A 15,144-nucleotide genomic window follows, 5' to 3' on the forward strand; every position below is an offset into this window, starting at 1 on the left:
TCCTTCTTGGTGGTGGAGTCACACTGAGCTCTGCTCAGCTGATTAAGCCAGAGGGGCAGCGAGCCACTGCCTGATGGGTTCTCCAACTGTTATAGCTGTGTTATAGGACATAGTACAGTAAAGGCCACCACTCTGTGAAACCTTAACCTGCAGGGTGCTGCCACTAAAGGCTTCTTCAAAGGCAGGAGAGTTTTCTCTGGGAAGCTGCAAAAGAGGTAAGCGCTAGTTTTCTTGTATCTTGTGAAACACAGAAGATGCTTTATAACCGAACCAAGGGAAGAACCTGTTTGGGAGGAGACAGAATGCAGCAAACCTCTGCTAAGTGTATGTGGGGTGACTTACGTAAGAAGTGATATCTGCATGGCACTGGATTGAAATGAACTGGGAATGCTCTAACGACGTACAGGCTTGCGGCTGCAGGACTGCTGTTGTAGAACTGGAAAATGGGCATTGAACTGGAAACGATGCCAAGCTTTTTTTTTATTATTTACTTTTTAAATCAGAGGAACTTCCTGTTAAGAAACCTTCATGTTTTAAGAGTAATCTGTTTCTGTTTCAAAGCAGAACAGGCCCCAAAGGATAAGAGTCGCCACCATGCTACCCTCGGCGGTGTTCTGGGGACTGGTTGCCCTCATTGGTAAGTAACTGATCGGCATTTCCCCCTATTCCAGGGTGTCTGTATTCTAACATAGTCAGAAAGAACAATGATTACGTGCAATAGAAGAGGGGGTTCTCCTGGACCTGCCTGGCCATTAACCAACTGCTTATTTCTTGTCTTTGCTTTTCTTTGTGTGTGTGTCCACTCATATATGCATATAAATATGTGTACAGGTGTGTGTGTGTGCGCGCACGTGTGTGCATGCATGCACATACATGCTCACACACAGAAGTAGAGGTTAAAATCGACATCAAGTGTTTTCCTCAATTATTCTCCACCTTTTTTTTTTGAGATCAGGTCGGGCCTCTCACAGAACCTGGAGTTTATGATTTGGCTAGGCTGGCTGTCAAGATAGCCCAATAAACACAGCAACTGAGCTACGTCCGTAGCCTAGGCCAACTGCTTATTCTTAGGAGTGTTTTCTGTTTGCTAAGCGCACAAAGGAGATATTAGTGGGGATTTAAAATAATTAAATACTAATTGTTCTATGTATTCTCTGGAACGCACCTACTTGGCTGGGTTTCTTATGAAGAGAAAATTCTCGATGAGAGTTATTAAATGAGCATATGGAGAGGGAAAATCCGTTAGTGTGGGAGTTGAGAATGAAAAGTTCGCATCTATCGAGGATGTTCAGACCTGAAAGCTTTGGGGGAGGCCATGGAAGAGTGAGGGATGCATGGTGATCCTTATGAGAAGGGAAGAGGCTGCTGGATGGAAGCAACGACTTAGTAAAAGCCCTGTGTCAAGATAAAGTATTTGTGATAAAGTGAACCAGTGGGTAAGGCCAGAACAGAAGATTTATTCAAACTTTTGCAATTATTTTATTATATATATAAATTATTATACTATATATAATATATTTTAATATATATACATATATATAAATTATTTGCCTGCCTGTATATGTCTGTGCACCATGTTCATGCCTGTGAAGGACAGAAGAGGGCATTGGATACCCCAAAACTGTAATTGCAGATGGCTATGAACCACTATGTGGGTGCTGGGACTTGAATCCTGGTCCTGGAGAAGGTTAGTGGGACAGAAAGGGACCTTGGACAAGAAGAGATGAACCAGGTGTGGTGTCTCATACCTGTAACCCTAGCACTCAGGAGGCTAATGCCAAAGAAGTGCCACATGTTTGAATTAGCCCAGGCTCCATAGGCTAGCCTTGGCTACAGAGTGAGAATTTGTCTCAACAAAAGATAGATGGATAGACAGACAGACAGATATAAGGAAAGAAAACATGAAAACAGTAGTTTAAGAAAAATGAAGACCAATTGTAAGCAGTGTTCCGTTGTCATGATTGACTGAGAAGAAAGTTCTTTGAAAGGTTTTTTCTTCTATATTTGGAAACGGGAGCCCAACCCAAGAGCAATAATTTGCAGTTACTTTTGGTCAAAAGCAAAGCAACATGTTTTTAAAGTTTTTACTCATATTTAATTGCAGAGTTGTATAGCCAGTGAATTAATTATGAGCCACCGTACGATCTGTGTACAAGTGAAGGATGACCAATCTTAAAAAGACTTGTGTGTTGATGTTAGCACAAGTCCATGGTCGTATTGCAGGTCTCTTAAAGCAATGATTCTCAAGCATGCATGAAAGTCACCTGAGGGGCAACGGTGACACATGCCTTTAATCCCAGCACTCGGGAGGCAGAGACAGGTGGATCTCTGTGAGTTCGAGGCCAGCCTGGTCTGCAAAGCAAGTGCTAGTACAGGCTCCAAAGCTACACAGAGAAACCCTGTCTCGAAAACAAACAAATAATATATTAACTAAGAATGCTACTTGGCCTTGGGGGTCAACATTTCTGAGTCAATATACATGGTATTGAGGAGCCCCAGGGCAAACAATTTTAATAAGTATCCCAGGTTGCTTTGATGTCTGTGGGATGCGGGCTACACAGGAAACATGACAAAGGCCTCCTCTCTGTTAATAGATAGTGAGCCTGTCGATATATTTATAGTAATGTAAGGAATCGGGGGCCAAGATTGAAGTGTAAGGATGATTTTGTTCATCTTTTTAATATAGGTGAACAAAAAAGGCTCGCTGATTAAAGCAAATTTTTGGGTACTGAGGATTGAAACTTTGTTCAATAAGCCCTGCAATAAGCCCCATTCCAGTAGTGTTACAGTAGCTAAGGCTTGAATTCCACCTTGTAGCCTAGAATGGCCCTTAACTCCCTATCCCCTGATGCTATTGAGTGTGGGGATTGCGGATGTGTTCCTCCACTCCCAGTTTATGTCTTGTTGGTGATAAAACCCAGAGCTTGACACAAGTTAGGCCAGCGCTCTACTTGATGTGTACTGAGCTACACCACCTGGCCTAAAAATTCTTTTTTTTTTTTTTCGAGACAGGGTTTCTCTATGTAACAGTCCTAGCTGTCCTGGAACTAGCTCTTGTAGACCAAGCTGGCCTCAAATTCACAGAGATCCACCTGCCTCCCGAGGGTTGGAATTAAAGGCGTGCCCTGCCACCACCCAGCTCTAAAACTTCTTTTAGCTAAAATAAAATAGATTAAATTATTTTAGCTGTAGAAAATTTCAAACCTACAAAGCAGAGAATTGTATAGTAAGCTTTCCCAAACCCATAACAAGCTTTTACAGCTTCAACCCTTTGTCTCTCTTATTTTATCAAGCCCCCCCCCGCCTACTTTGCTTGGCTTTGAAGTTTGGTGTGTGTGTGTGTATGCACGCGTGCATGTGTGTTCATGCCCATACATATCTGTATGTGACATGCATATGTTTTGTTGGAGTCTTTTAGAGCAAATTTATAACAACAAACTCTTCTGTCTGGGGCTGGAGAGATGGTTCAGCTGTTAGGAGCAGTGACTGCTCTTCAAGAGGACCCAGGCCTGATTCCCAGTATCTCATGATGGCTCACAACTGTCTGTAGCTCCAGTTTCGACCATAGTGGTCACAGAGTAGGAAGAAGGGGTCAGCTTCTGCATAGATGTCTTTATTCTGTAGCCTTATTCCCAAACTAGGTACCTTAGATTTTATGTGCATCTGTATTGTGGAGTCCATTATTCCTTTGCTCTGGTGTACAGTTGTTCCTAAGTATCAGTGTGATAGTTTTATGACTCCTGTGAATACAAAAATCTGAGAATGGTCCATCCCTATTCCTAATAAAATGGAATATGATTTGCATAGCAACCCACACATCTCTTGTATTTTAAATCAACTTTAGAAGATATTTAAATTTTTAAGATTTATTTTATATATGAGTGACCTATCTGCATGTGTGCCTTTATAACAGAAGAGGGTATCAGATCCCACTAGAGATGGTTGTGGGCCACTATGTGGGTGCTGGGAATTGAACTCAGGACCTCTGAAAGAGCACCTAGTGCTTTTAACTGCTGAGCAATTTCTCCATCCCCTTTATATGATTTATATGATTTTTAATATTTAATGCAATGTGAATAGTAACAAGTCTTTCTGTGTCCCAGCAATTCCCAAATAATGACACGGAGACTTAATTATGAAAACTTGGCCTATAGCTTAGGCTTGTTCCTAACTAGCTCTTATAACTTAAAATAACCCATTTATGTTTACCTACATTCTGGTACATGACTGTGGCTGTGACCTTTCCTCCTGTGCATCCTGCTTACTCTGTATCTCTTGGCATCTCCACCTTTCTTCTTCCCAGAATCCTCTCTGTCTCTGGAAGTCCTGCCTAACCTCTTCCTGTCTAGCTATTGACCATATAGCTCTTTATTAAACCAATCAGAAGACACCTCAACAAAGACACGACTTCACAGGGGAAACATATTCTACAACAGTGAATACTATGTAAACAGTACCTAGTCTATATTTCTTGATATATATAAACGTACATGACTTTGTGAAACCTATATGCAGTGATTTTCATATGTATTTCCATTGTGTTCTGGAATAACGCCTAGAAGTTAAAACAAAGTTTGGAATCAAATTTTTGCCTTGACTGACTGATGAATTATTGGTAGAAAAAGGAGTTGAGCAGGAATAAATTATGGTCTCTACTGTTGCATAAATGTGTGTGTGTGTGTGTGTGTGTGTGTAGTCAGCCAAGTCCAGCAGTGTTTTCTCACAGGATTTACATAGATCATCATTCTACCTTCCAGGCACTTCCAGGGGCTCATACCCTCTTGCTCATTCCATGAACCCTCAACTGCATGCCCGACTTTACCATGGCTGCTATGGAGACATCATGACTATGGAGACTTTTGGGGCCCCCTGTGACATAAACAATCTGATGAACTGTGGTAAGTACAAAGAGAGCAGGGTCCTGTCCATCATTCCCACTATCATTTACAGAGTTTTCTTTAGGAGGTAATTAGTTTTGAAAAGGGGCCGACATTACAATAACAATCATGAATCAAAATTAAAAGTTAAAAAAGTACGCTGTATATGGTGGTGCACACCTTTAAACCTAACTCTCCCAAGGTAGAAAGAAATGGATCTGAGGCTATACTCTATATTTTGAGTGCTAGGCCAACCAGGAAAACCCTATCTAAAAACAAAAACAAACAAAGAAAACAAAACAAAACAAAAGCGCCCTAGCCAACCTAACCACTTTTTGTTTTCTTCCTGATTTTTCCCAAATGTCAAGGTGTGTGGATTTTGATATAGCAAAACCATTCCTCAAATAAAAGGCTCAGTTCTGACTTTGTTGTGTTTAGTTCATGCTGCAGCATGAGTATTCTAAAGGCAAGCAGAGTCTCTTGCTCTTGACATATCCCTCCTTTGCAATTCCATTCCAAAATCTTCTCCACGCAAGGCCACGTTTAAACCCATGTTTTCAACGCACGGACCAGAGGCTCAGCAAGGAGTCACATCCTCCGGCACAGAACTGGCAGGTCGCAGAGCCTGACGGAGTAAAATGGCTCCACTGACTTCTAGTAATGGCAGGAAGCAGAGAGAGGAGCGCAGCGACACCAACAGGCCTGTTGGTGGACCTGCCTAGGTTTCTGCAATTAGAGGTCCGACTGACCTAAGAACGGTCTTAGAATGATAGTCCTGAGCTGTGGGTGTGGTCAGAAGCTGAGTCTGAATTAGTAAACTCTGAGAACCCGTCCTTTTCTGGAGTAGAGGAAATGGTTTCTTTTCTTTTGACATAGGGGTCCACGGTTCCGAAATGTTTGCCGAGATGGACTTGAAAGCCATCAAGCCTTACCGTATCCTCATCAAAGAAGTGGGACAGAGATACTGCATCGACCCAGCTATCATCGCCGCCATCATCTCCAGAGAAAGCCATGGTGGAGTTGTCCTGCAAAATGGCTGGGACCATAGGGGACAGAAATTTGGTTTGATGCAGGTAGATAGCCAGAGACTTTCCATCAGCCCAACTCTGTCTCTCCTTGCAGAAGTTCAGCCCAAACTCAAAGTCTATTTCAGGACATGAACACTCGAGTGCCTGGCTTAGGGAATGCGGTACACTTTGCTCTGTGACATATCTGTGGTGTTTCACTCAAGGACTAGAATTTCTTTAAAGTGTTTCCTGTGTCTCATAACTACAATGTATCAACTACACCTATATCTATAGATATTATAAACCACATGAACTATACTTCAATTGGGAAAAGTATATAAACCCTTAAGTAGTAGTAATAGTAATAATAATAATAATAATAATAATAATAATAATAATAATAATGTCTTCTTGGGGCTCCTGAAGTAGTAAAATTTATGAACGTGAATTGAAATACTATAATTGAGCCCCTCTTCAGCTACCTTTGTTCCTTTGGATTAACTGAAGGAAGAGGAGCCTCATTATTTAGATATTTCCTTCCAGGTCTTTTGTTTGTTGGTTCTGAGGCAAGCAGCAACTCACTCTGTAACTCTGGCCAAGCTGAAACTTGCTTAGTAGCCCATGCTGGCCTGAACTTGTGGTAGCCCTCCTGCCTCCTCCTCTTTAGTTACCTATATCTCCAAACCTAGCAGAAACAATGTTTTATTTGAATTAGTTACATAATTATTTTCATTGTGAATGTCTAGGGGTTGGATAGTAGTTTCTATTCGTTTTGAAACATATTTTCCTTCTCATTCTCCTCCTCCTCCCTTCTTTTGCTTATCAGAAAGCCCCAAGTGAGCTTCTCCCAAACTGGTATTTCTTTGACTCTTGCCTGTGAAAGACAATACATTAGAGTATATAGCCTTTTGTGGATCAAAGGAAAGATGCTGAAGCCAGCATTTGAATTTGAATACAAAGTGTGTGTGTGTGTGTGTGTGTGTGTGTGTGTGTGTGTGTGTGTGTGTGTAGGGGGGAATCAAAGATGCTGAACCCAGTGTTTGAACTTAAATCCAAAGAGGGAGACCTAGGAACAGCGGAAACTGTACCACCTTGCCCAGATACCAATACAACTGTTTGGATTTTCCAGCTTGATAAAATGCACCATCCTATTGGCTCTTGGGACAGCAAAGAACACCTTCTACAGTCTGTTGGGATCCTAGCAGAGAAGATTAAGGCAATCCAGAGAAAATTTCCCACATGGAATTCAGCTCAGCACCTCAAAGGTAGGCTCTATGTCTAGCTTTATCTAAATGAGCAGTGAATGAGACTCCTAACAGCAAATGTGCCCTAGAAGCATCCCCACTGGGATGACTAGGAGGAAGCCCATCTTAAAGAATGCCTTAGCATCCTCTGAGCCATGCATGTCTTCACATCCTTACCCCTCCCACAAGATGTTGGGTTTCTTATTGTCCTTCTAGCCAACTAGTAAGCCACTGAATGATACCTTAAGCATTAATACAACAGTTAAAAAGTGTTTACCTTCTCATAGTTTTTCCCCCTGATCCAACACTATTAACTATTCTCCAAATTGCTTGAATAAACTTTTACTCTGAAATGTTAGAGCTTCAGTTACCCCAAGAAGTCTAAGTGAAAATTTCTGTTTGGCTGAACTCAGAGCCCCTCAAGTTCAGCAGCTCCCGGATGTAATTGACTCACTAGCCCCGCCATCATATGTTCCTTTTGCTTTCATTTTATTTATTTATTTATTTGGAGACACTGCTATAGCCAGTCATCACAGCCAGAAAAAAAAAGGATGATTTTCCTTCTTGGACTCATTTGTTTTTTTCTTTCTATCCATCCAGCCACACCAATTCCTCAGTTTCTCTTACAGGATCATGATTTGTATATTCACATTATTCTCTCTTTCCACACTTTAACAGTCTGAACTCTGAGCAAAGAATTTTCTATCTCAAGGTCCTTGAAGGTAGGAAGGAGAATATGAGCATAAAGTACAATTCTTTTAAATATACTAATGATGATTGAAGACGAACTTCTAGGGTAAAATAGTGCATGCATGTACAGAGGCCCCCACGAGGAATGAATACATCGTGGGTATCTTGCACACAGTGAGGAGCCTTTTCTGGCACTCAGGGGTGTTTTAAAACCTATGAATGAGGGGCCTGGAAAAAAATGGCTCAGTGGTTAAAAGCACTGGCTGCTCCAACAACTACATGGTAGCTCACAACCATCTGTAATGAGATCTGGTGCCCTCTTCTGACTTGCAGGCATACATGCAGGCAGAACACTGTACAGATAATAATAATGAAAAAACAAACATGAATGAGTGAAGAAGTGAATTGTTGACTACATGAGAAAATGTTACCATCTTGTATTAGTTCTACCAGATCTGTGCTATGTAAAGAGAGACAGAAACCTCGTTACGCTGGAATATTTGTCCGGAGGGTGGGGAGTTAATATCCTGGGAGCTCATGTTTTATGTTTACTGACAGCTAATATTGGAATCTAAACCTGTGTGTTTCATTTCAGGTGGTCTGGCTGCTTTTAAGTCAGGACTGGAAACCGTTGTTACTCCTGCAGACATAGAAGCTGATTTAGTTGATGATCTTATTGCCCGAGCCAAATTCTATAAAAGACATGGCTTCTAGGCAGAGGCGCATTGACGTGGAACTCAACTGGCCCCTCTTTTAAAGTTTAATATTAACCCATTGCACTCAATAGGAACAAAGAGATAGTTAGAATTATGAAAGAAAGTTCATTGCTAAACTTTTTAATAAAAGCAAGCAAAAGAAAGGAAGGAAAGAAGGAAGAGAGGTGGGGTTATAGTTTAGTTGTTGAGCTCTTGTCTAGCGTGGGCTAGGCTCCAGGTTCCATCTTTATCACAAAGAAGAAAGAAAAGACCCTAAGTCCACATATGGTTCCTAAGAAATAGTCATAGACATATGTACAATTTCATTGCTGTCAATATGAACATCATGGCACATGGCAAGTGCCTGTTCTGGCCAGGCTTCATTTTAGACCATGATTTGAACCTCCACTGTGCCTAGCAGAATTACTAATAAGAAGTGAGCCTTTGTCTGTTTCCCAGTTTTTGTCCCAATTGCTAGGGCTCTGCTCATGAGATGTGTCTGTCTTAGAGGGCAATAGATGGAGAGGAGATGAAGGCTGCTGGCTGTGGATTTTGGTTGCCCCTTCGAGAGAAGACACAATAATGTGTTGGGTTGTGAAGCTTTGGTACCCCTGCCAAGTGACTCCTAGGTCTTTTGTTTGTTTGTTTGTTTCTTTCTTTCTTTCCTTCCTTTCTTCTCTCTCTCTCTCTCTCTCTCTCTCTCTCTCTCTCTCTCTCTCTCTCTCTCTCTCTCTGTCTCTCTCTCTCTCTCTGAGACAGGGTTTCTCTCTATAGCTTTGGAGCCTGTCCTGGAACTCCCTCTGTAGACCAGGCTGGCCTCGAACTCACAGAGATCTGCCTGTCTCTGCCTCCCGAGTGTTGTGATTAAAGGCGTGCGCCACCATTGTCTGACAGTTTTTTGTTCTTTTTGGACATTTTCTGCCTGTCCCTCCTCTTTCTGAGAAGGAACCAAAATATTATCATCCTTCCTTTGGTTACTTTGGAAAGAGTCAGGTAAACCATTTCTGCCCAAAGTCCACCTAGTCCACCCAAAATTAGAACCAGAAATCGCTGTATTTGAGACAAGGTCTCACTCAATATCCCAAAAGCTGACCTCAAACTCATAGGTCCTCTCGCCTCTGCTTTTCAAGTCCTGGTCTTACAAGTGTGGGCCATCACACCTGCTGTGTAATCATCTCTTAGGATTCAACAAAGCCAAAGCTTTCCCAGCTGTTGAATGTCTTTGTTCTCCTCCCTGCATGATTTCTTTTGGACTTTCCCCTGGAAACACTGATTTTATTCAACATCAGCCCCTTTGATGTCAGCTACTGTGTAAGCCAGATAAGCTTCCAGTAATTAATAAAACTGGAAGTAGTACACTGGCTTACACCTTGAATCTGTGTGCCCGGGGTTCTTGTTCTGACCGACACACTGAGAGAAGTCCTATAGAGGGCCAGATATTAAAGGCGTCTTGGTTTGGTTCCCTCAGGACCAGACCTGTGACAAAAATGTGGGTGCAAATAGTTTATGTGGGGGAGGGGGACACAGAAACCAGTTCTAAAGTGGTTCAGTGATAAGGGATGAAAAAATAGTGAAAGGCCGGGCGGTGGTGGCGCACGCCTTTAATCCCAGCACTTGGGAGGCAGAGGCAGGAGGATCTCTGTGAGTTGGAGGCCAGCCTGGTCTACAAAGGGAGTTCTAGGTCAGGCTCCAAAGCTACAGAGAAACCCTGTCTCGAAAAACCAAGAGAGAGAGAGAGAGAGAGAGAGAGAGAGAGAGAGAGAGAGAGAGAGAGAGAGAGAGAGAGAGAGAGAGAGAGAGAGAGAGAGAAAATAGTGAAAGGTGCCACCAAGCCAACCACCCTAGTGCGCAGTGGGACTCAACCTTGCAGGAAAGCCACGTGGAAGTGTGCGGGACATTCACCTCAGAATTAACTAACTGTATGGCGCAGGACTGGAGTCTCTGAAAGCCACTGGGTGGCGGTGTCTTCCTGTCTGGGGAGGGTGTGGCTTCTACACAAGCACAGATAGAGGGCACTGGTCCAAACTTCCAAGACCGAGAGTTTCAGGCACAAGCAGGCAGATCAAGCGAGAATTCCATTGAGAGGCTCGGGGACACAGAGGTACTGACAGCCTCTGCTCCACAAGGCAGGGAGCATCCTTCCAGGGCTTCCTGTTTGCATCTCTGACTGAAAAACACAAGTCTATAATGCCTCCTGGTTTCCGTGCCCGGCCGCTGCAGAATCTCCAAGAACGGCTGAGGAGACACAATCGAACTATCTTAGCCACCATCTGTAGCACAATAGCGAATTCTCGGAAATTTAAGATGTTAATCCCCCACTACGGCACCATTAAATTTTCTTGTGTCTCCACCCACCTCAGTCCTCTTCAGCTTTGCTGCCTGTGCTCCTCTCGGAGATAATGATCATGGGTCAGGTTTTCCATTGGAAAGTTGAACTTTCACTTTAAAAATTTTCTCCAAATGGGGGTGAATGGAGTTGCTATCATTTGGATCTAGAGTGCCCCCCCCCCCAAAGCCCACATGTTAAAGGCTTGGCCCCAACCTGGCATCAACAGAAGGAGGTAGCATTTTCAAGCGGTCTTCTAGCCACAGAAGACACACCCTGGGAGCTGATATCAAGCCCCAGCCCCTCTTTTTCCTTCCATTCATTCTCAACTGCTATGAGCTCAGCAGCTCTCCCTCCTACATCCCCTACCGTGTGTTGTTTTGATAAAGTTTTTTTGAATTTTCTTTGATGCACCATCTGATATAATAAGTGCTTCTGAGAAATGGCTTTGCTGTGTAGCCCAGGCTGGCCTCAGACTCCTAAATCTTTTGCCTCAATCTCACCAACATTAGGATTACAGGTATGCACTATAATACCTGGTCATATCTATCATATGAACACAGAAACATACTCATCTGCATTTCTCTGTAATTACTGCACTTGGTATAATTACCTCTATCGACTAACAATTTTTTCATACAAGGAAGCTAGCAATGAGAATATGAAGAATTACTTAGTACCTAAGACTACTTGTTCCATATTTTAATAATTTCAAAGAAAACCAAAACAAAAGTAGACAAAAGTAAAAGTAGACAGAAATAACGCACAGATCAGATCTCAGTTTGCTAGATGCCATTTTAAGGGTAACCTTTTTTATTTAGGGACCAGTGTTTATATCTGACTTTTTGTTTTATTTTTCAAGATAGGATTTCTTTCTTTGTGTAGCCCTGGCTGTCTTGGCACTAGATCTGCAGACCAGGCTGCCCTTGAACTCACAGAGATCTGCCTGCCTCTTCCTCCCATATGCCGGGATTAAAGGCGTGCACCACAACCACCTGACTTTATATCTGACTCATTTTTGGAAATGGTCAGACCATTTTGGTCTAGAGGCCAGACCAAACCTCTGGCTAGACAAATGTAGACCAAAGCAGATAAATCCAAATGAAGCAATCCTTAGAGACATGAAGTCAGGACTAAGGAACCAGTCCTTACAAGGTCTTGAGACCAACCACGTGAAGCAGAGGAACCTCAATCTGAAGAGCTTGCCACCCACACAACTCTTGGGGTGTACTGCCCCTTGCCATATATCAACTCTTGGGGTATATTGCCCCTTGCCATATATCAACTCTTGGGGTATACTGCCCTTTGCCATATATCAAAGCACGGACACTTGGAGTTGACACAGGAACACGCCAGCCAGTGCTCAACAGATGGACTTGTTTCAACTGGTAGACTCCTGCAAGTTACACATGTAACCCCTCTCTTCCTTGAGACAGGACAAGACCTGTGGTTTGATTATGGCCAGTAGAGCATGATCAAGATGCTTTATGTACTTAATAATATCCATTTTGCTAGTCCCCCCAGTGCTGGTTTTGAAGAGGTGGCTTTCTACAATCACACAGAAGTGAATTCTGCCAATAATCTCAGAGACTGGAAGCAGGGCCCTGCTCAATCTTAATGCTGAGAACCCGACATCAGTAGGAACTATCTACTGCAGCTTTGTAAGACTCTAAGCCAGTGGTTCTGGACCTGTGGGTCATGACCCCTTTGAGGGTGAAAAGACCCTTTCACAGGGGTCGCCTAAGACTATCAGAAAACACAGATTTTATATTGCAATTCATAACAGTAGCAAAATTAGAGTTAGAAAGTAGCAATGAAAATAATTTTATGGTTGGGGGGTCACCATGACATGAGGAACTGCATTTAAGGGTTGCAGCACTAGGAAGGCTGAGAAGCACGGCTCTGAGCAGTCTACCCAGCTTTGCTATCACCGCACTTCTGACTCAGAGAAAAAAAAAAGCAGCTTCACTTGTGCAACAACAGAGCCCCACTTCCTATGCTCTGGACTGTTTCTTCTCACTTCTAAATATTCAACTCAACAACCTTCCAGTTGTAGGCTGTTGAATTTAATTTTAATATTTATTACTCCAACTGTGACTTTTTAAACAAAAACAAACAAACAAACAAAAAAATCCCCCCAAATCCCCAAACATCAATGTGGCTTCTCTTGATCTCCATATTAACATTAACACCAGGGGGAGGACACAAAGTGGTTCCTATGTATACAGATGCTTTCAAACCCACTGTAGGCAGGAACACGTTTTCTTGTGGTATTCAGGCAGGTCTCCAACTAAACATTTTAAAGTGGTTTTTGGGCTCCAGGACATATACATACCAGTCATTCAATAATCGTAGAATTAAAATTGCAATTGCCTTTGGGCTTATTCATAAATAAAATCCAGTTTCGTGCCTGTTGTCCAAGTGACACTTTGGCCTTGATGCAGTATTTAGCATTAAGATCTGTGACTGGACACTAACAAATGAACATGCATACGCTGGTGTGCCGAGCTGAACCCTACAGGGGCAAAGGAAAATACATGGCCACTGGAGTGCAGGTTTTCCACTAACGAGTTGTTACAGGCTTCTCACTGAATCTCCCCTAGAATTCTTACCACTTCTTACTTCTCCAGGTATCTGAGCAAGAAAACGAGAGGATTCTCCTGGGCTGGAGAGATAGCTCAGCAATTCAGAGTTCATGCTGTTCTCCAGAGGTCACACACTTGGTGCTCAGCGCCCCCAACAGGTGGCTCCCAGTCATCTGTAACCCCAGACCCAGAGCGTCTGACGCCATCTCTGGTCTCCTCACACACCTACACTCACGTACATATCCCCACACACATACACGTTACTAAATGTTTCTTAAAAATAGGGTCTTTGCATATGTAGGAATTTAAGATGAGGGCACAGTGGGCTAGGGCAGACACAAGAGGCCAAATAAACATTGCATACACATAAATTAAAAAATCTTTAAAAAAATCTGAGATTTCTTGGGCTGGAGAGATGGCTCAACAGTTAAGAGCATTACCTGTTCTTCCAAAGGTCCTGAGTTCAATTCCCAGCAACCACATGGTGGCTCACAACCATCTGTAATGAGATTTGGTGCCCTCTTCTGGCCTGCAGGGATACAGGCAGGATGAGTACTGTGTATATAATAAATTTTAAAAAACTGAGATTTCTTCCTATTCTAATTTATTATGTATGTGTGTACATATATGTTGGGGGTTTGCCTGCATGTATGTCTATGTGAGGATGCCAGATCCTCTGGAACTAGAGTTACAGGCAGTTGTGAATAGCCATGTGGGTGCTGGGAATTGAACCTGGGTCCTTTGGAAGAGCAGCCAGTGTTCTTAAGCCGAGTCATCTCTTCCTATTCTTTATGTATATGTGTCTACTGGTGCATATGCTTATGAAGGCCAGAGGACAACCTTATTTGTCATTTCTCAAGCACCCAGGTCTCTCACTGGCCTGGGACTTGGTTAGCAGGCTAAACTATGGATTGTCCCTTCTCAGCACTGGGATTAACGAGCAAGCCCTGGCATGATTAGTTTTGTTTTTGTTTATTTATTTTTTAACCAGGATTTTTCTGGAGCATACCCAGGTCCCAGGATAAGACTTTACTGAGCTATTTTTTTTCCCTCTCTTCTCTTTCTTTAAAAAGCAATCTGAATTACTGACAGAGGATTTTTACAAGTACAAACACCACCCATTTTAATACACAAAAGAGAACGGCCTGCTGAATAACTGCTAAACCACCTTTACTTCATACATACCCTTGCTCCAACAGGAAAAATTTACACAGAAGTGAAGGTTTATCTTGGCAGAGTGCAATAATGCAGTTCCAGCTAAATTAGACCTGCAATTCCAGAACAAATAAAAGCAACGCATATAGAGGACATCCCATATCAACTTCTGTACTTTTGAGATGAGATGAACCCATCTATGTTCATGTCCCAGGCACAGAGGCACAGAGTGCTGCTCTAGCCACGCCCCGTTTCCTGCCTCTGCCAGCATCTTTGTTCTTTTAGCCAGCTTTGGAATTCACTTGAAGAACCTGTTACGGTGTTGTCTGTGTGCCGTGTAGTAGGATGTTTATGGGGTTGACTTAGTGGAAGGTGACTGGATCTTGGAACCGTCACAGGCAGAAGGGATTAACGTCCAGCATAGAGAGCAGGCTGTCACAACGTGAGTGTGCCTCCTCCCTTCACTCTTGCTTCCTCTTTTGCTCATTCAGTCTTTTGTTTGAGACAGGGTCCCACTACATAGTCTCGGTTGGCATAGAACTCAGTGTATAGACCAGGCTGCCTC

General features: G+C 42.8%; 1 protein-coding gene across 1 annotated transcript; it reads left to right on the forward strand.

The window, feature by feature from the left end:
* The first annotated feature begins 594 nt into the window (after positions 1-594).
* On the forward strand, positions 595-8,532 carry Lyg2 (lysozyme g2). Its single transcript, XM_075978885.1, has 5 exons — positions 595-637; positions 4,758-4,898; positions 5,754-5,950; positions 7,014-7,149; positions 8,414-8,532. Exons 1-5 carry the CDS (start codon positions 595-597, stop codon positions 8,530-8,532), a joined length of 636 nt encoding a protein of 211 aa, XP_075835000.1.
* Positions 8,533-15,144: the final 6,612 nt, after the last annotated feature.

This window comes from Microtus pennsylvanicus, chromosome 7, assembly GCF_037038515.1.
Source record: "Microtus pennsylvanicus isolate mMicPen1 chromosome 7, mMicPen1.hap1, whole genome shotgun sequence".
In the NCBI taxonomy this organism is placed as follows: Eukaryota; Metazoa; Chordata; class Mammalia; order Rodentia; family Cricetidae; genus Microtus; species Microtus pennsylvanicus.

Excerpts from the sequence above, each read along its gene's own strand:
- Lyg2 (XM_075978885.1), top strand. The coding sequence starts at position 595 with ATGCTACCCTCGGCGGTGTTCTGGGGACTGGTTGCCCTCATTG. Across the intron at positions 4,899-5,753 it reads AAACAATCTGATGAACTGTG|GGGTCCACGGTTCCGAAATG; the intron begins GTAAGTACAAAG and ends CTTTTGACATAG. Across the intron at positions 5,951-7,013 it reads AGAAATTTGGTTTGATGCAG|CTTGATAAAATGCACCATCC; the intron begins GTAGATAGCCAG and ends TGGATTTTCCAG.